Source organism: Erithacus rubecula (genome assembly GCF_903797595.1).
Source record: "Erithacus rubecula genome assembly, chromosome: 3".
NCBI lineage: Eukaryota > Metazoa > Chordata > Aves > Passeriformes > Muscicapidae > Erithacus > Erithacus rubecula.
Window position 1 is genome coordinate 115,963,677 of NC_136689.1, and position 20,456 is coordinate 115,984,132.

General features: G+C 40.3%; 1 protein-coding gene and 1 long non-coding RNA gene across 8 annotated transcripts in view; one reads left to right on the forward strand and one right to left on the reverse strand.

Annotated features, from left to right (window-relative positions):
- LOC306799014 overlaps window positions 1-20,456 on the forward strand; it is a 604,175-nt gene that overhangs the window by 354,231 nt on the left and 229,488 nt on the right. The window lies entirely within an intron of this gene.
- Window positions 1,778-20,456, reverse strand: part of NCOA2 (nuclear receptor coactivator 2) — a 187,229-nt gene continuing 168,550 nt past the window's right edge. For all 7 annotated transcript variants that reach the window (XM_079299493.1, XM_079299492.1, XM_079299494.1 and 4 more), the window contains 7 exons: window positions 19,224-19,502; window positions 18,319-18,396; window positions 17,573-17,810; window positions 16,717-16,894; window positions 14,273-14,471; window positions 8,830-8,919; window positions 1,778-5,926 (listed from right to left, as the gene is read on the reverse strand). In XM_079299493.1, the coding sequence (XP_079155619.1) occupies window positions 5,915-5,926; window positions 8,830-8,919; window positions 14,273-14,471; window positions 16,717-16,894; window positions 17,573-17,810; window positions 18,319-18,396; window positions 19,224-19,502 (1,074 nt within the window). In that variant the 3' untranslated portion in view covers window positions 1,778-5,914. The remainder of the gene's footprint in view (window positions 5,927-8,829; window positions 8,920-14,272; window positions 14,472-16,716; window positions 16,895-17,572; window positions 17,811-18,318; window positions 18,397-19,223; window positions 19,503-20,456) is intronic.

Consider the following 20,456-nt stretch of genomic DNA (forward strand, 5'->3'; position numbering starts at 1 on the left):
ACTTTAGCCCACTGTGCTGGCTGAGGCTGGAGTCACTAGCAGCAGTAACAAAGGAGGCTCAGATAAGTCAGAGAAGGGTTAATGGGGTCCATCACACTACCTGAGTCTTTAACTCCTGGTGTGGTTTCTTCTTCAGCTGAGAGATGTCCCAAGAACCTGCTCTAAAGCTCCATGCCCAGCTCTGAAGGACCACTGTTCATACAGGTTCACTCACACTGTAATTTCAACTTGGACCTTCCCTGACCTACATCTCCTAAGGACTTAATCAATTTGAGTTCATTCTTCCTTCTTTTAACTGACTAAGGAGTAGAACCTCTTACTGTGACTCTGGACTGACCTGTTCTAAAGGCTGGAATTAAGCTGAAGTGCCAGCAGGGATTTCAAAAAGGTGGCATTACACAAGTCATATACACTCACACCATGCACAAGGCCAACAGAATCACTCAAGGCTGCTCTGAGTTCTGCTCTCCTCAGGACAAGAACTACTCCATCAGGAAGGTTTCACTGTTTCAGCAGACAGGGTGTGAGTTTGGTCAAGATGCCCACTTGGGCTGTACCTGGCATCTCCATCTCCACACTTCACAGTGCAAGGAGCCAGGCAGAGGGTTGATATCACTGTCTGCTCTCTGCCACAGCCTGAGCCCAAGCACACATGACACGAGCCCTCCTTTTATACTGAAACAACACATAAAGAACTGTGAGTGGTGAGCAACAAGGTGGGGAACCATTCAGAACTTCCAGGCACCCCTCTTCTATCCCTGTAAAAGAAAAGTCCAATCTGCAGGACTCAACATACAATTTACCATGAGAAGGACCTTCAAAAAGCAGTCACCTTTTCTTTGACATTAGGTGAGAAGAACTTGTCCATATGTCACAAGCACTGGTCTGTTAACAAAGCCTGATCTAGAAAGTAAAAGGCAGCACTTCTCTTTCATAAAGCCAGAGGTCACCATTAGCTCATCATGTTTTGATGCCAGGACTCCTAGCTAAAACTGTTCCACCTTCTTTTTGATATTAATTAACTATAAGCATGTCTAAAGGCAAAGCTCCCATTGGAAACATTTTGCCTCTTACTACAGGGATGTTTTCTCTACTTGCTTCTGATTCCACATTGGGAAGGCACTTCCTTGCTTTCTGTAATGTGGCATTAATTTCCTCATATCACCACCATTTTGCTGAAAACAAGAACTGCAGCATAAGCCATGTTTTGGTAGAAACGGCAAAAAGTTACCAGTGTTTGAAGGTCCCTAAAATAACTTTAATTTCTAAAATTCCTTATTAATAGTTTTTCTGCCTCATCCATTTTCCAGAGACAACATATGATCATTCTTGTACCTTGTACATTCTTGAATGCTACAAGCATTCTTGTAGCTCCTTTTGTTTTTTTAATTCACCAATCAAACCCTTTCAACTGTCTCAAATCCACCATTTGGCATAGCAAGGAGAACAAGCCTGGAACTCTTCTCATCTCCACTTCTTCACATTTGAGGTCTGTCTCTGCTGACACTGCCATGAAAAAAGCCAATCTCATCCTGACTTACAAAAAAAAAAAAATGTACTCAGAATGAACTGTTCTCATATTAAGCCATGAGATAAATATTTTCAATCAATATAGCCCCGAAAAGATGAAAGTACTTGCAAGTAACAACTAGTTGGAATATAAATTCATTACAAAGCCTGCTGCCTTTTTAAAACCTAGCAATCCATCTACTCTCCAGTGCTTTAGTGCTACATCTTATACCCTTCTATGAACAAATGAAGACACAACAGAAACATGTTGAAATCTCTAAAGCCATGTAAAACCCGAAGGCATTAAAATTTATTAAATGATGCAATAACAACAGAATTCTTTATTTACAATAGCATTATTTAACATCAAATAAGCAAATAGCATCAGCAAAGCAATATTAACTTGCATAAATGTATTTAAAATTTCTCTGAATATATCTACCTTTGCATAAACTGCTAACACTAGAAATACAAACATCAATGCAGGTGAACAAAGTGATGTTCAGAGTCAACTCCATTTTGAAAATAAATCACAACCTGAAACACTGTAAGCTTTCTCCTGAAGAACCATAGTTTATATATTGCTTAATTTTACCCTTGTATAATCTTTTCATATACACACATCTCAGATGCAACTTCATGATGAACTGTACAAATAAAACCCACAAATGACATAAAGGGAAAAAAATTAAATGACAGTAAATGTTTGAAGAAATGTGTCCATCATCTCTATTGAACAACATAAAGATTAAGTGATGATGCACTTATTCCAAAATTGTACACAATTCACTATACAAATATAATACATCAGACAGCTATGTAGGAATATACAAGACTTAAAAACAGATCTAAGGCATTATGCTAGATTTTAGCATTTTGAGGTTCTTGCACATAGCTTTTACCTGTAGTAAGAAACTTAAAAGATTTTGTTTTAGTCTACAAAGAAACACCAGGGAGAAAATTCTAATTAAAATCAAAGCCACTACAGTAAATTTTCTTTTGTGCAGAGAATGCTTTTGCTCTTAGGCAGCATACTACCATACAAATACTAGAAAACTTTTAAATTCACACCAACAATTAATGGCTTAAGTTGCATTTCAAAACTGATTGTGTATCTTTGGGTTCTGCAAGTGGAGCTGTGCCACCCATTTCGTCTGTTAAGCCCATATGAATTCTGCTTTTAAACAAAGATTAAAAAATGTATTGTATAAACTGCAAAAACATTGCTTTTAATTAATACAGGCCCAAAGGGATACCGGTGTGGGACAATATTTTAAGGATTGAGTACAAATTAACTCCTTGTAGCAAAACAGCTCACTTCACTTTTTAAACTCACCACATTACATGAACACTTAAACAGGTCATACGACCATGTATATATGCTTATTTTTCACATTATGCGCCTTTCACATTTAATAATGTAAATAGAACACTGATTAATTGCTCTCTTAAACAAAATCCAAGTACTTTCTCCGACAAATTTACTGTATACAGGATGAAAAATACTGATAATGAAGGGAATTGATTTGGCTTTTTTGTTTCTATAGTGATCAATATGATCAGAAGATTCCTTCACTCACTTTTCTCTTTCATTACTCAGAAGACGACAAAAGTCACAATGAACCCAAACGGAGCCAAAGTGATAGGTACAATCTCCTTTCTTTCAAAATGGCAATGGATGATGAAGTATCATAATCACTACAGATAAGGGTTTGCAGGTCTGTTGTGAAATGGGACAAATTTAAACCATTTTTTTTCCACTGTGAAAAAGAATAATCTATCTGCAGAGGTTATGGATAAGGACAAAAAAAGAATGGAATAGCAACAAAATTATTTTAAAACTAATTTACACTTTGTGGTGCATGAAATTAATTCCTTCAAATTCATACATTTCTTATATAAGTAATTTTTTGTCAGATATATAATGCAAGTACAACACCAATGTTGTAGTAATGAGGCTGTGGAGTTTAGGGCTGATGGTTATTTTTATTTCCCATCAGCAGGTCAAAGAATGGCTCAGCTGACTAAACATTCTGTTTTGAGTCTGGCAACAGAATCGTGACAGCTGAAAAAGTGTTGCTCCTCCAGAATGGTGGCACTGTCTTCTTCAGAGACAAACACAGAAACAGCCTTTGTTGTATTTTCCTCAGCCTTAACCTAGAGTAGCTGCTATTTTATTTGAACTCCCACCTGAATACCAAAACAAATTAAATGACAACAAGACAAACCTTTCAATCCCAAAAGGCAGGGCTGATGAGATATTATAAAATGCATTGCATTTTACATTACACCCAAAAATTTGCATTCCGGTTAGAAAGTTTGTGGATTAGTGTCCTGGTTCCGGCCAGGAAAGGGTTAACTTTTGCAGTAACCAGGAGAGGGCATGGTTAGGACCCAGAGGTTACTCTAACACCTCACATCATTGCTGGGGGCGGCAGTCTCTTCCCAGGAGAAGGGCTCGCTTCTGGATCAGCGAAGTGGCGGAGGGAGCATCGGGCATGTCGCGGGTTTCCGTGAGAATCTTTGTCTCTTTCTTGTACCCTCTGTCACTAGTATTGTAGCTGATACTGTTTTCTTATCTCATTGCTGTTTCCAGTAAATTGTTCTTATCTCAACCCATGATCTTTACCTTTTGTGCCTCCAATTCCCCTCTCCAGCCCTCCTTAGGGAAAGATGGAGGGGGAACGAATGGGCTCACGGTTTGGAGAGTCTCAGCGCGGGAGCACTAAATTAGGGAGTACCATTCCTAAACAATTAGGAGTCAGCAGAAACAAAACAGGTCAAACTCATCAATTTCTTAATATTCCAAGTCCTCAGAAACTGATGTCAGTATAGTAAAAGATTATTCAAACCACAGTGGGCAAGGAAAAAAACCAACATGCCTTAACAGTGGCCTGCTTAGTAACAGTTTTTCTAAGATTTGTTACGAAAGGATATAAACATACAAAAATCAAGAACTGGTTCCTACAGTGGCTGCATATCATATAGGTTAATTAAATGGTATTATGAGCAGAATCACAAGGCTTAGAAAATGAGAAGTCTCAAGCCTACAAATTAGGTCTAATCAAGGCATTGTGATCCTTTACAAAACACTTTTCCAGGAGACACACACGGCTAAGAAGATATCTAATTTAATACTGAAGTACCTCATTTGGAATCAACTTCACAACATGTATATCTCACAAAAATTATACAAGTAAAACACTTAAGTTTTCAACTTAAATTATTGCTTGTTTACATATAAACTGGATTTTATGTACCTTACAAAATGTCCTCGTAGTCCACACTGCTTTAAATTAATCAGAAATATGATAGTGGTGAAGTCTGTAGTGATATCTGCTATAGGTATTACAGGAATTGTTACTTTCCCAGCTAAGGGGATGGGAACCAGAAATTATCATGCTTTAAAGCAGGTATCTTTGATATTATGCACCAATTCTGCCACTACCATAATCATTACATGCATTACCATTGAACTCTGCTGTTCAACATCCAGTAACTGGCTGTGCAGATTGCTGGAAACACACCTAAGGAAATAACGGAGTAACCTGTTTTTTAATTCTATTAGAAAGAGTAAGATGACAGAGGTCAGGAGAGCCAGGTTAAAAAAAAAAAAACAGATTTGATGATTGCTAGGAATTTAATTAAATGAGAATGTAACCAACTTGTATGTTTGGATTCATGACTTGCATCATAAACACTACCACAAAACCCAACCAAATCACCCCTTATAAACAGCCCTCTCACAGGGTAATTTTCATTTGTTTTACAACTTGAACCCCATTCAAAATTGGTCTGTATAGTTTTCTGCATCAGTTGATCTTCTCTGACTTGCTGTCAGTGGAACGTGCTTGTTGGAGGTCTCTAAATGTACCAGACGTTGCTTCTACGCCCTCCTCCATGCCTCCTCTCCGCCCCAAAATGCAGGCCTTAGTCTAAAACACCAGTTTTCAGACAGAACTGAATCCTTTGCACCAGACTGTGTAAGCCAGGGAAAACAAAGCAAAAAAACCCCAAGGTCTAGAACTAAACAGAAACAGAACAAGAGCATGGTTGTTTTTCCTTAAATACATACATTTAAATACATTCAATCTGACATGGTTTATGAAAATTGCCTGTCAACATTTACTTTGCAGGAGAGATCTAAGTTGCACTAAGGTGAATGCAGTGAACAGACTGAGCAATGTCTGTACGCTAGCTTCAGACTGTCAAAGAAGAGGCTGCTCTCGGGCAGGGACCCGGCTCCCCTCGGGAAGGCAGGGCTGAGTCCTGTGGGCAGCAGGCAGCTACCAGGGCTGGCAGCTCCGCCGGGACAGACAAACAGACACAGCTCTTCAAACTGGGAAGGGTTTGGGGCCGTCAGCCCAGTCAGCTGAAGAAAGGAGCAACCAAACCACCCTCAGCGTCAGCAGTATTTCTGCAAAAGAAGAGAAATGGGGAAAAAGCAAATGAGTTCTTCCTGCTGATGGACAGGTCAATGAGGTTTGGGATGCTGGAGTGCAACATCCACTGTCAACTGTGCTTTACTCTAATGTTTTACACCTGAAATTTAATTGGAATTTATAAAGCTTAACTATTCTTTGTGTACACTGATACAACTGACCAGCGATTTAGTTCCTTTGCTATCAGTGGGGGTTTAATTTCACTGCGTTCTTAGATTCTTAATTCACTCCAATTATCCTGGAGGTTACAATAACTCAGGATCATCCCCCTCTTGTGAACTCCAGCTGAAGGCATGGCAATAGGGTTTAAAAGAAGTTTCATTCTCAGAATAAGTGCAAAAATCTCTCTTAGTGCTGCATCACTGTCAAAGCAAACACTGCATTGGCTCACTTTCCTTTCCAAGACTCATAATGAAAAAGGGAATAAAGAAGTAAAGCTAGCTTCAGCTACAGATCCCTAGAGATGTTTTTTGCATCATACTTAATACCCTTGCAATGTCTTTACACAAATATAGTACAAACTGGTTTCAGCTGAGTTGATTATGTTCTTCCTGATTCACAAAAACATCAGGATGTGGTTTTCACAGTTGTTTTAAGACTACTCCTTCCAGTGGCTGCAATCTGTGCCTTTCTGTCTTCCTCTCCTTGTAAATGCCTGCTCCCATGGGGTGCTGTGGTCAGTCAGGTCACAGAGTCAATCCAGCCAAACCCATTTTCCTTCTCCCCTGGGGCTGCTTTTCACTCACGTCCCGTGGCTCTGGCCGTGGAGCAGCTCTTTGCTCACAGCTTCCTGTCAGGCATGAGGAAGGCCCTGTTTGCTCAGGGACAGTGCTGGTGGCTGGGCAGCTTTCTCACCAGTCCACGTGCATGCTGCTAGGCTGCCTACACCGTGCTTTGGACCTTCCCACACCTTCCTCTGCATTCATACAAGGCCTAGAAATGTAGCTTTATTGACATAGTGTAAAGAATTATCTTGCAATGCAGGAAAGCAAGGTCCTATATTCTGTACATCTCCTATTCCCACTTTAGCTGGTGCAGCTGGAGCACTTTGAGTGTGACTAGTCATGGGCAGCACTGAGTCCTGATCATGGCTCCTCCTTTCAACACAGCACAGACACCACACTCACATCCCTCCTGCCCTGACTAATATGGACAAACTAAACTTTGACTCTTTCTAACCAGCTGAGAGGCAGTTCAGGGATCCTTTTGAAATGGCTTTTGAAATGGAAGCAAAAGTGAAAATCCAAAGGTGCCCTTATTTTCAGGGTGAACATTTAGGAAACAGTATCTGCAGACAGATACTAAATAAACACTCCCACTATACCAGCGACTTGAAAAAAAAAAAAGTACTGTAGAAGTTGCACATTAATTATACAGCTTGAACTGTCTTAAAAGTTTTGTAGGAGTAGTTTATGGCTCAGTTGCATGTAAAAAGCAGCAACTGAATTACAATTCAAAGTTCAGTGCAAGGTATTTACAGTGCATATAAACTGCACTTTCACTAATAGTCAGAGGTACATTAGTAGAATCAATGTAAAATCAGGAAGTGCAGTCTGATGTACCTTTCAAAATAATTTGAGAGGTTTAAAGAAGCTGAGTTTCCTAGGGTGAAACAAAGCTTCTCTTATCTACTGCTACTGTCCCTTTCATTATCATGGCACTGACTCCATTATCTTAATTTTACACCCCAGAGATTCCCTGCCAGAAGTCATGCCACTCATTTCTTTTCACCTGCACCCTGACTTCTCTCCACCATTGCCTGTACCCTTTCTGTCACACTCACTCTCTTCCCCTTCTCTCTTCAACAATTATTTAAAATCTACCTCCTCCTTCAGTCTGCTTCTGTCTCAACATTCTTATTCCCTTTCTTTCCTCAGCAGTATTTGGTATTTTTTACTCTGACAGCCGGGCTTCTCTTACCACATGAAATTTAACTGATTAGGAATGCACTAAGCAGGGAACCTTCTAGCAGCATCCCAGTACCTAAAAAAGCCCACAGGTGAGCTGGAGAGTGACTTCTTGCAATGGCATGTAGTGACAGGACAGTGGACAATGGCTTAAAAGTGAAAGAGAGTAGGTTAAGATTAGATATAAGAAGAAATTCACTACTGTGAATGTGGTGAGGCACTGAACAGGTTGCTCAGAAAAGTTGTGGATGACTCATCCTGGGAAGTGTTCAATGTTGGATAGGGCTTTGAGCAAGTTGATCTAATGGCAGGGCATGTCCCTGACCATGGCAGGGGGTTGGAACTAGGAATCTTTAAGACCCCTTCCAACCCAAACCAATTTATGATTCTGTAATAATATTTTGGTATGTAACAACATCTGCTAGAGCAGAATATAATGCATCCTTCTATTAATCAAAGTGACCATGAAATGGCTGCAGAAGAAACTCTTTATGTGCAGATCCCCCACTCTTGTAGACAGACATTTGTATATTTATATGAGCAATGAAGATGTGAGAAGAATTGGCGTCCAGAAAGTTTTAAATATATATGAATACAAAAAAGACAGGGATACAATAAAACATTGAAATGGTTACTTCTGCCTCAGTACTTTCACACTATTCATTTTCATTCATGTTATTAACTTTTCAGAGAGATGTTTCTAATTTCTCCTATTACTCAAATTCCTCTTTAACAGCAGGAACTTCACTGCTCCCTGGCCCAGGAGCCACCACTAGATGGCACCTCCCCTGCAGTGCTCATCCGCTCTCTTGTCTGTCCCTCCTTCCTTCTCTGTGTCCACAGAGCAATCCTCCCTCACACTAGGTGTACTATTACCCAGGGCACTTGTAACTTTGTAAGCAAAAAGATTTCATAACTGCTCCAGCTGCAGTTTAGTCACAGTTCTGCTGTGCCTGTACCCCATTTCTTACCCGCGCTGCATCTCCGTCCTGCTTTATCATATCCATTCCAGGCAGCTGGTTTGGAAAGAGATTGCCTCCCCTCATAGCAGGATCATTAACCTGTTGGTAACAAGATATTAAAGAGAATGAATCAGAAAATATATTGGGAAGAGGGCTGGGAATTAAAAAGAAGCATTACAGACCATTACACTACTTGCATGCACCAATGCCCACTCCTGAGACAATGCTGAAGTCAGGGAAGTGACAGGAGCCAGGCACTTCCCTTGCACAACATCTATCTGACTTACATTATTCTGCTTCACAGTCAACAACAAAGATTTCATTCCTGATATTATGACCCTTATGCATATTTTACAAAGCAGGTTCTGTAAATTAGGTCAGTGTTATCTGAAGAGGACATCTCTACTATCAAAATTCTGAAAGCAGAAATATGTAACTACCTTCCTATGCTCAGTAACACATGGCTTTGCTGCTTGCAAACCACCACACACTTTTTTCAAAGCCTGATGAGATAACATGTAGGCTAAATTACACCAACTACTGCCTTAGTTTTAACAATACTTTTCTGTTTGTAAGCAGTAAAGTTAAATGGGAAAATGTTCAGTGCCATGTTTTCCTAAAGGATGGTCTCCACAATTTTCTGAACAGAGTCACAGGAAAGTACTGAAGCTGTGCATTTCTGCAAAACCAAAAGGTCTGTCATGCCTAGTTATGTGGAAAGAGTAGTTTGCCAAATTAACAGCATTGCTTTCTCAGTCAAAGGATTAATCTCACCACGTAGGAACTGGCCTAAGATACAGAATAGAGCCCTTCAGCAAGATTCTGAAATATTAGAAGAGACAGCTTTCCTTAGAAGTTTTACAGGGAAAGAAAGAAACCTCCTTCTAGGAAGACTTCTTGAGTCAATTCTCTCTGTCACTTCTCTCAGAGAAGATCCCATTCTCTCCACACCATCCCTCCAGGCATATATATTGGTAAGATCCTGTCTCAGCCTTCTCTTGTCGAGGAAGATTGTCTTGAATTTACCACACAAAGTCTTCTCATTTCAGGTCCTCCTTACTGTTATTGCTGTTGCCATCACTGATATTGAAAAATGCACTCATATGCAATCACCTAAAGATTGGTTTCAGATCCTGCCAAGATTACAATTCAATGGGAAAGATAAAAAACTTAAAATATTTTTGCCATAGAAATTTTAACTCCAAAGAAATTGATTAAGTGCTGCAAGCCTCCTAGTGATGCTTGCTGCTTCTTGTACAGATTTTTAAACCTGAATGTGAAAATTTAAATCAGAAGGGTAGAGAACCATGCTATTTTATTCAGAAAGAAAGATAATAGACAGCTTTGCATCTCTATCTGCATGCATTTGATGAATCAATGTTTAAAAAGTCCTTTCTGCTACTAATCAACATTCATTAGATTGTGCAAGCACAAATACCTCTTCTGATTGTTCAGTAGACAAAGGGAGGTAAAAATGAAAGCAGAAATAAGAAATTTGTATCCTGAATCAACAGCAGTTTTGGAACCAAACTATCACTGCATGATTTGCCTCATGGCACTTAGGACAGGTATGGAAAAGGAAGGCACTCCAGGCCACTACAAAAGGAATAAGAGCATCAATGAAGTTTCTACTGAAGAAACTCTTTGCCAGTGATGATGCAAGAATTCTGACTGACATGGTACCAGATACAAAAAAACCTCAACCCAAACTCAAAAAACCAACAAAAACCCCCTACTATTTTGTTATATGAATACATTTGCTTTTGAAGACTTTAAATAAAAACACCTCACCTTAACTTTTCTGACTGCAAAAAAATTCAATTACAAAAGCACGGAGAAGGACGAATAAATGCAAAGGTTTTTATAATTTTCTGAAGAAAGGTAAGTGGAATTATCATTTATGAAGTCTGACTAAAAAAGAACAAATATGTTTTACAATTCCTTTGCAGCTAAGTAAAATAAATAATCTCCTGTAAACCAAAGTTATGTACAAGGTGTCTAAGAACTACAGTTTCCTACCACTCTAGAGCTCCTTTAATCTGGTACGCTGAACAAAATCAAAACAACCATTTCAAGATAACTCTTCTTAAATGCCACAATAATTTTGGCCTGGGAAGCACTGCCCTGTGCAGATTAATACACAACTACTCTGAGGACTTCTAAATAGGGGTTTATTTCATACAGTGAAAAGCCTCTTTATTTGCACAGGTTTCAAACTGCTTCTTTCATAGCTCAGTAAATAGTAAGGATCCATGATGCAAAATATGTAACAGGCAAAACCATGGCTATAGTCCACTGAGCAAAGAAGAAGATGAGGACAAGGGCACAGTAAAATCTCTGAATGGTGCAACACTAGGGAAGTTTACTTTCTTGATGCCTGAGGAAGCTGTTTAGGACAGGAGGAATCTGCAGACACAGCAGCTACCACTTCAGAATTCCTGGTAGCAGCCTTCTCGAAGAAACACCAGTAAGAGCAGCCTGAAGAGATTTAACATAATTTTAAGAGAGAAGATGATAATGAGACAAGACATCATCCCTCAAATATGTGAAAGAAACTCTAAGTATGTAATAATTGTCAAGCCCACTTTGGCCCCAATCTTTTTGCTTGGTGGTGCTGGGAGCCCAGATGGTAAACAAGAGAAGTTGGGGATAACACAAGTATGACCAGATAAACATCAAACTTAGTATTTCTGAGCTCTGGACATATCTGTACAACACACCACAGTGCCACAACAAGAGAGTAGAGAGAACCAACAAAATCTGTTTGGTACCAGGGGTAATATACCTGCTTCTCACCAGGTAAGTCAGTCCAGGCACAGCTGCTTATTATTAGATAGTAAGATATAACTTCCAAAACCATCCAACAGTAATAACATTGAGTGATTTTCAAAAGCTAGAACACATTTGCACAGAGTTAAGAGTGAATCACTGCTACTCTCACTGCGGTTAGAAAGAGACAAGCACGTGAAGTTCAAATTATGTATTATGGAACAAAAAGTGACACTGAATAAGCAAACAGAGGTTTAGGTGACAGTATAAGAAAACCCCAAAGAATGAATGAAATGGCCAACAGTCAGCAGAATTACAGAAAATACAGTCACTTTGAAAACCACCAGTTACAAAAAAAAGTTCAGCAGAGTCTAGTTCAATTGCTAAATAAAGATGTCACACAGTAAAACACTGTGCCCTGAAAACAGGAAAAGAAGGTGTCAATTTTAGTACTCAAGTATAAGTTTTTAGTTATTCATGCTTCTCAAGAAAGAAAATGCAAAGCAGTACAGCACATTCCTGAGGACTAGAAAGTACTGTCTCGTGGCCCAGAAAAGGCCCCTCAGCTGTCAGCTGGCCACCTCTGACCTAGACCAAGCATAAAACATTTGCTTGCAGATGACACAGTGCTGAGGTGGTAAATCAGGAGGAAAACGGGTTACTGTTACACAATGAGCCACAGCACTTTGCTTTAACAGACTGATCTAAGAAATGCAATTTGATGCAGACAGAAGGGAGGCAATACTTTTGGGAACAAAGAATGCAGATTCCATCTATGTAGAACGTGTTGAGGAGAATTTGGGGGATGATCATAAGAGTTTTAGTGCGACATTGTCACCAAAAGAACCCATAGATTGGAGGAGAAATTACAATTCGTCTCTACACAGTTTTGGTACAATCACTGTTAAATCACAGTGTCTGGTTACTCTGTTCACATTTCCAGGAGGAGGTTACAACAAAGGAGTTTAAAGTAGATCCAAAAAAGGGACTGATGGGCTGAAACCCAAATGTTGAGATGGATAAAGAACCTCAGTCTATTCAGCTTACTGGAAGTTACATAAATGCTATCTTGAAACAAGATTTTGTAGTCTAACAGGAAGGAAAAACAGTGTGACAGCTGTGCCAGGGGAAACAGTAGCCTGCATGGAAATCTTTGAAATAAAACCAGGTCTGTTTCTCCAATGCAGTTTGTCAATCCACGTTCCCAAAAAAGCCGGGTAGCATGGGTATACTGAGAAATCAGATTGGTCATCACCTTTAAATCCCCTCTCTTTTCCTTTTTGGTTTTACTATTGTTTTACTACAGTAAATGTGTGCAACTCTATTAACTTGGGAACTACAAAAAACAAAGTCTGTTGTAACTGGGCCTAGCAACTGGGAATATCAGAGAAGGTGACAGATTTGAGAGTATCAAAAGTACTTTGGGTCATCAGTATGTAGCAGCTGTAAAAGACAAATGTGATCTGCAACTATATCTGTCAGAGTATTCCAAGAGAAATGGGGAAGAACTAGTGGCATCACATGGCTCTGGTACTTGGGAAATACTGATGCAAACTAGAACAGGTGCAGGAAAGGAAAGGGAATTTAAAGCCCAAGAGATTGAAAAACCGAGGCTTGTTTGGCTTACAAGACAAATCCCACAAAACCCAAAATTAAACCATCCAACAATCTCAAACTAACAAAAAACCAATGCTGATTTTCTAATATACAAGAAAAGAGCTATTTAAGTTAAAGGACAAACTTGGAAAAAGGAATACTCTGCTATCAAATTCAGGCTGGAAAAAAGTAATACATTAACAAGCCATCAACATAACCAGCCTTGAACTGGAACATTATGGTAACAGAAAAAAATTATAGCAAGAGATGTCCATAGCAGGAGATGTTACCTGAAGACACAGGAGGTACTTTCCTGCCAATATTTCAAGTAAAAGTCGGTAATTTCAAGCCTGTGTTTTCTAACAAGCTGTGCTTTGAACAAGCTGAAGGTCAGCTTTGAAACAAATACATGTTAATTAAGAGGATTTGTTTGTCAAACACTTATTAATGTACTGAGGGAGTTTAAATTCGGGTTGACAAACAGAAACGTTATTTTTTCTTATTTCAGATATCCTAAGTAGCAGTATCAAATTAGAGTAAGTGTATAAACACCCTCTCAGCAGAAAAGAACAGGTTATTTACCTACTAATTCAGCAACCTGTTTTATATGTACCACATTATAAAAAATGTGCATTTAGTGCTTGTAAAGTTGCCACATGGATAGTTATGAAAGCTGATGGAATATTTATTTTCTGGGACTACAAACACTGTGGCAGTTGAAGCATCCTCTAAACCCTGCCCATACTGGCAGCCTTCACTCTTCTGTCTAGGAAGCAGCTGCTTGCCATCCAGTTGCAGCCTCCACAGCAGGGAAAATCAAAAACTGTAACTGCCTACAGACACTTACCTACTGAGCACAGGAGCTGCCATCAGCCCGTGCTTCCCATGGAAGTCCAGGAGCTACTTACAGTGCTCTCTACCTCACTGGTCACTTTGGCTATTCAAATGCAGAGCTAAAACCAAAGCCCTTTTAACATCATCATTTCTCAAGACAATTAGTAAGAGAAATATAATGCAGTGGACCTGAAAAACTACTGGAAGAAAAAGCAAATCCTCTAGCTGTCATCTCACACCCTTAGATTCTCACCTGCTCAGGACCCATGGAGGACAACCCTGATGTAGGCACAGAGGTCGCTGAGGTCATGCTGATCTGCCCTGTCATCTGGTTCATGTTGTTCATACCACTTGTGTTGGTTGCCATGGATACACTGATGTTCATGTTATTGTTGTACATGCTGGTGCTTGCTTGCTGCCCAAAATGTGGTGGGGACTGTTGTGAAAACATGCTACAGCAAGGAATGGAAAAAGCAATGTGTCAGACTTAGAATGCTGAAGCCACTAAGAAACTTTTTAAATATATCTTAAGTTAGAATTTATATATACTGTCATTTATTCCAACTTCAAAGGAAAAACTAGCTTTCAGCTGCATTAATATCTAAGGAGTAGATTTCTTAAAATTTAAGGTCCCCTGTCTGTGTACAAAAATGCATGCCTTTGCGTGTGGAACTATGGCAGAGTACAAATCTGTTATGTATGTGCAAGAATAGCCAATCAGCTGTCAAAAGGAGCTTTGTATGTATTTTAAAGTAATGTTTGGAGGGAAAACACCTTAACCTCCAGTGTTAGCACAGCACAGAACTGTTGAGCTGAAATTTCAGACAGGGTAATAAACTTTCTTTTTCGCAGAATAGGCTATTTGCACATATGAATACCAGATTTGCACATACAATTATGGCAAGTGGGCTCACAAGTACAGACGTGCAATTGTGCAGAAATTTTTTTACTAGGTCTTAGCATCAGGTTTTGAAAATGTGGCACTGTAAGAAACAACAAAGTCTAAGACAATTACCCTCTATGTTTCTTTAAGGGCATTTCTGAACAACTTAAGGAGGAGTAACTGCGGAAAACTTCATCCCAGATTTTATTTAGTCCAAGTACTTTCTGGACAGTGTCTTTCTTCCCATTACATTGAAAGCCATATGAGAGACTTCTTAACATTTCCTAAATTGCACTTCACTGTTTACACATCAGTCTTTTCTAGTCTTTGACCATAACTGAACAGCCAATGAGGGAATTATTACTGACAACGTGTCTGTTTAGAGGATGTGCAATAGACTGAAATACTGGAAGGGCTGCTGTGTCTCAGTATCAGTGGCTGACCCTCCCTTCTCTGTGAAGCACTGCTCCCACAGCTGAGGACATATTCCAGGGTTAACACTCAACCTTGCCCTTGAGTACTCTGTTAAGCTATTGCTATGCACTCTGAGACCTGGTGAAGTGCAACAGCATTCTGGGCACAGGACCAAACCCAGAAAATCCCACCATTCTCTTCCTTCCCATTCCATGTCTTTTCAGGCCACCTCACCCCATTTTTAAGTTGTTATCTGGATGGCTGAAACAGTACACAACAGATCATTGTGCATACTCAGTGGCTTGTGTAAGCACATTTGACACATCTCTGCTGTAGAGCTGCAGTTTAGCAAAGCCAATCACTGGACTTATGGAGCTACCCCTGCTGTCATTTTTGGCAGAAGCCACGACAGTGGCAGCTATGCCTCCTGCAGATGCTTCAGGAAGACCATGAGGATGAGGCATGGACAAGGATCAGACAAGAGATAAATCAGCTGCTTTAGAGGGAACTTTACTTGGATTAGCCTCATCAATAAAATATTGGTGTTTTGAGTTTATTAAATCCTTATCAACTAGAAGGAAAAAGATTTGTTGCTGTGCTAGGACAGTAAGCCTGAGAACTTCAGGATGACAAAAGCACTGTGCTAGAGACAGCTGTGTGCACCCCAGTGCCAACTGATACAGGCTGTACCTGATAGCCCCTCCCATCTTCCAAGGAAAAGCTCAGATCACTGCCATCTGGAAGCTCATTGCTGCCTACTGACATTTTTCAACACCTAACCCATTTGATATGGACAGACTGATTATTGGAGCTACACCCACTGGGGCAGGGGCCTCAGCTGACAAGGTGACTGCATGTGTGAGGTATTGCTACAAGTCTGTCAGGGAATGACAGCTCTATCCTGACCCCCAGCATGTGCAAGCACTAATGGGCTGAACCTGGTTACACTCCAGCATTTAAAGTGGGAGGTGATAATCCAGCCACTGCAATTCCAGAGCAGTAGGGAATGTATAGGCTCTGGTTTAGCTGATCCAGCCATGTGGAAAGCAATGTGGGATGAAAGTCATATGCAGAAGAAATGCATCCACACAAATGTTACGGGCTGGAGCTCACTGTGCAGCACAGGTGCATCTTAATTGCACACAGTCTGATCAGTTGCAACAGACAAAACAATGCATTGTGTGGATGCAGGTCTTATAGCTATGCACTCACTCTGCCTTGGATGAAGACAGAATTTAAACCAACTCGTCAAGCCAAATTGAAAAAAAACCTCTTTTAGGATAGATAGCTAACAACAAACAAACACATAAACAGTTATATAAAATGAGCCCATAAATAAGTGTAGGCCATAAATGACCCCATTATTCCATGAGTTCATTTTAGTTTTCTTCTGGATTTACCTGTTACCACCCATATTCCCTTGTGCCCACCCATTCATCTCCGTAGAGGACTGATAGGCAGGATTAGCCTGAGACTGCTGAATCATGGGGCTTTGAGTGTGAGCCAGCCTTGGTGACATCAGTGGACTCTGAGGAGTGGTGGCCCCTGTGAAGCCTGGATCGGGCTGCTGACTAATACCTGGGGAAGAAAAGGAGAAATTTACCCACTGTATATTCAGAGTTAAAACAAATCAAGAGCTCATACCTGCTGATGTGTCTTTACACACACTTTTATCATCTGGTAAGACACCAAATTTACATTTGGATGGACATAATTTGTTATAACAGCATAACTTTCACATAACATATTATTTAATATAATTATAACATAACTTTTACAGTATAACAATAACTGTATGGAGGTAACTACCCAGAACAAAGTGGTCTGTGGCTTTGTAAAACAAAGAAAGGAAACGGTATTAATTATCATATTACACATTGGGTTAGGGGTAGGAAATTGAATGCTTTATTTAAAACTGATTTATATTACTTAAATTGAAGAGGTTTTTGTTTAGTTCACACAAAATTCAGAGTCCATCAAGCAAATACATACACATATGTGCTTGTGCGTGCATACACATATTTATCTGTCTATACCAGATACAAACACACACACTGCTCTTCTGCTGCTGCTCAAAGAGCAGTGCTTGAAGAATATATGGAACTATAGTTAGGAAAGTGGAACCTCCAAGGGGTTCAAACTGCCATGTTTCCCACTGCTCTCAGGGAGCCTGTGGACCAGGGCCCAGCACTGTGGGGAGGGAACGTGGGGCAGTAAGAGCTGACAAGATGCACGGCGGGGGAGCGGAAGCAGTACCGTAGTTCGGAGGAAACGGGAACTGCTGCGCGTTGGCCTGCGGGATGCGCGGGTTGCTCATGGTCGCTGGGATGCCACCGGTGGCCACCATGCTGGGGGTCATGCTCAGGCCTTGCCCTCGCATCATCAGCGTGCGCTGCTGCACCTGCTGCTGCTGCTGCTGCATCTGCCGCTGCCGCAGGTGCTGGCTCAGGATCTCCCGCTGCCTCTGCGCCAGCATCTGCGCGTTGATGGGGCCCTGGGGAAAAACACCACCATCAGTAACCCTTCCAAGGCAGCACAGACAGCACAGGCATCTCCACCAGAGCAACCTCGAAGATTCCAGCTTTGTCCCCCTCATCATACAGCTAGCAAAAAATATAAAGTAGGAGAGAATGATCTTGCTAATTCTCCTGCTGGGAAAGACTTCCAACAGTGCAAGAGTCAGTAACTGAAATAATACCAGTGTTTAAGGCTGCAGTGATTTGTACTTGCAAGTGGAGCAGCTCATTAAAAACATACATCTTTAGGAAATGAGAAGCATGGTTAAAAATGCAGTTATATCAAATCTTTATTAAGCAATCATCTATTCCATGTAAAAATGGGAATGAGTCTCAGAAATAAAACAGCAAAATACTCCTTATCACACAGAGTGCAATATTTGCATTGAAACTGCACTTGCCACATAGCATTACTATTGTATTATACTGGAGTAAGAAAGCAAAAGAGGAAGCTACTTTCTTTTGTAAAAGGTAGTATTTTCTCACCTGTGTTGGAACTCCAGTTCTCAAAGACAGATTCATATTGGAGACGCTGCTGATCTGATTTATCAGTGGCTGACGGTTCTAAAGAGAAAAAAAACCAAACCACCCCAACACCAAAACCCAAAAGTTTTTAGAAGGAAAGGGAAAAAAGAAGTGTTACATACAGAGTCATACATATCTAATTCCCTGATTATGTAGGTCTGTAGACCTAGTTCTATATATCTAAGCAGTGACTAATTTTTCTCCTCAAATCCTACTACCATTCACAGAATGCTGTTTCTTAAAGAGATAATACAGCATGAAAGTAACAACATAGGCACTATGCTGTTTATACCAAACATGCTACCTTCATAGTTTCTACTCTTTTTCACTTTGGGACTGGACTGTTGAGGTTTACTCCAAATTACATGACTGAAGGCAGAAATTATCTTTCCTTCTTAAATACAAAAAGCATTGCTATCTCACTGATAGTACTATGAACCTATGTATTTAAAAGCAAAACAAGAAACTAGAACTTAATTCTCAGAAGCAGAGCAAGGCCAAGGGAAAAAAAAGAACGTAGGATGTAGGTAACAGGCAGCAATAAAAGCAGCCAGATTGGCGGAAGAGTCAAAATAGAAAAAGACATATATAACAAAAAGCATCTTGCTCAAAGACTTAGTGAAATCTAGGCTTAAATACTGGTCATGTTCTTGCATCGTATTATACAAAGAACAACGTGAAGACGCCAAAAAAGAAGTTTAAAAAAGAGAACGTGCAAGGCACTATCTTGTCAAAATTCATAGTGGCTGCCGTTAAATTTTAGCTGCAAAGTGGAACGAAGCAAGAGCCGGTCCGCTTGCTCCGAGCAGACCAGGTCGCGCTTCGCTGCAGTTCCAGCGGGCGGAGCGGGCAGGGAAGGGCAGTACCTGCTGCGCCTGGAGCCGGTGCTGCAGCTGCAGCCGCAGCTGGTTGGGCTGGTTCTGCACGAGCCCCGCGGGGCGCAGGCCGGGCCGGGGCTGCATGCGCAGCGCGGTGTAGCCCGGGCGCTGCCCCATGCCGTGGAAGCCGGGGTCCTGCATGGGCGCGTAGCTGCCCTGCGCCATCTGCGCCTGCGCCGCGTACTGCTGCGAGAACACCGGCGCCTTCTGCTCCAGCAGCATGCCCGACTCCTGGCTCGGGAATGACTCGGGGTCCACAGCCTGGCTCTGCAGAAACACACAAACAACCGCAGCAGTTGGTGGGACGCGGCTTTCTAGGGGATTATACGGGACTAACGCGGACAGCCTGCGAAAACAACCTGCTGGGATGTGAACGTTTTGAGCAGAAAATTATGTTAGCCTCTTTACCTCAATACAAAACTTAAAAACGAGCAAAATTGTGTATTTTACTATCAAAATACATTCATTGAGACAAATTCCTCTTATTTTGTTTTGTTTTCCTGTTTTTTTTTTTTCAAACAAAACCCCATAATCCTTCTTGTGTTCTTTACACAGACAGTGTATTACTCTTCTAATGAGTAAAAACCTGAAACGACAAATGCTAGATCAAAACCTGTAAATGAAGTGATGCCAGCCTATTTTTGCCATTGAATCTAGATAAATTCAAATGTTTTACAAATGAATAAGCAGATTTTTATCAGTATCTTTAAACAAAATAATGACTTCAAATAAAGATGCCTGAAACGATTACAGAAGCTAATGTGAACAGAGTGCCTAATTCTTTCAGGGTGCTTCTGCACTAAGTGATTATCCATTAGCATAAATAAGCGAACACAATTCTAAATTCCATTCTAGATACTCCCCTAATATTTGCTTTAGCCAGAATAATTTTATAGCTTATTCCATACTGACCTTGAAAATGAAGTTAATCTAAATTACAGTGCCCTCATGAAAGAAAGTCTTTAAGCTGCTGTAAAAAATGTTCGAAGGCTATTTTAAAAAACATGTTTTAAAATGAAGCAGTTCTCTTATCTGCAAGATCCTTTAACTGTTTCCACTGAATTATTAATTAAAAGAGAAACATATTTACTGCTTAGTTTGAAATAAACCATTATTCACAATTTTGGTGGTGGCATTCCAAAACCTATATAACACTGCATGAAAGTTTCATACTGCAAAATTGAAGTTCACCAATAAATTGTATCTCCAGCTCTACACCTC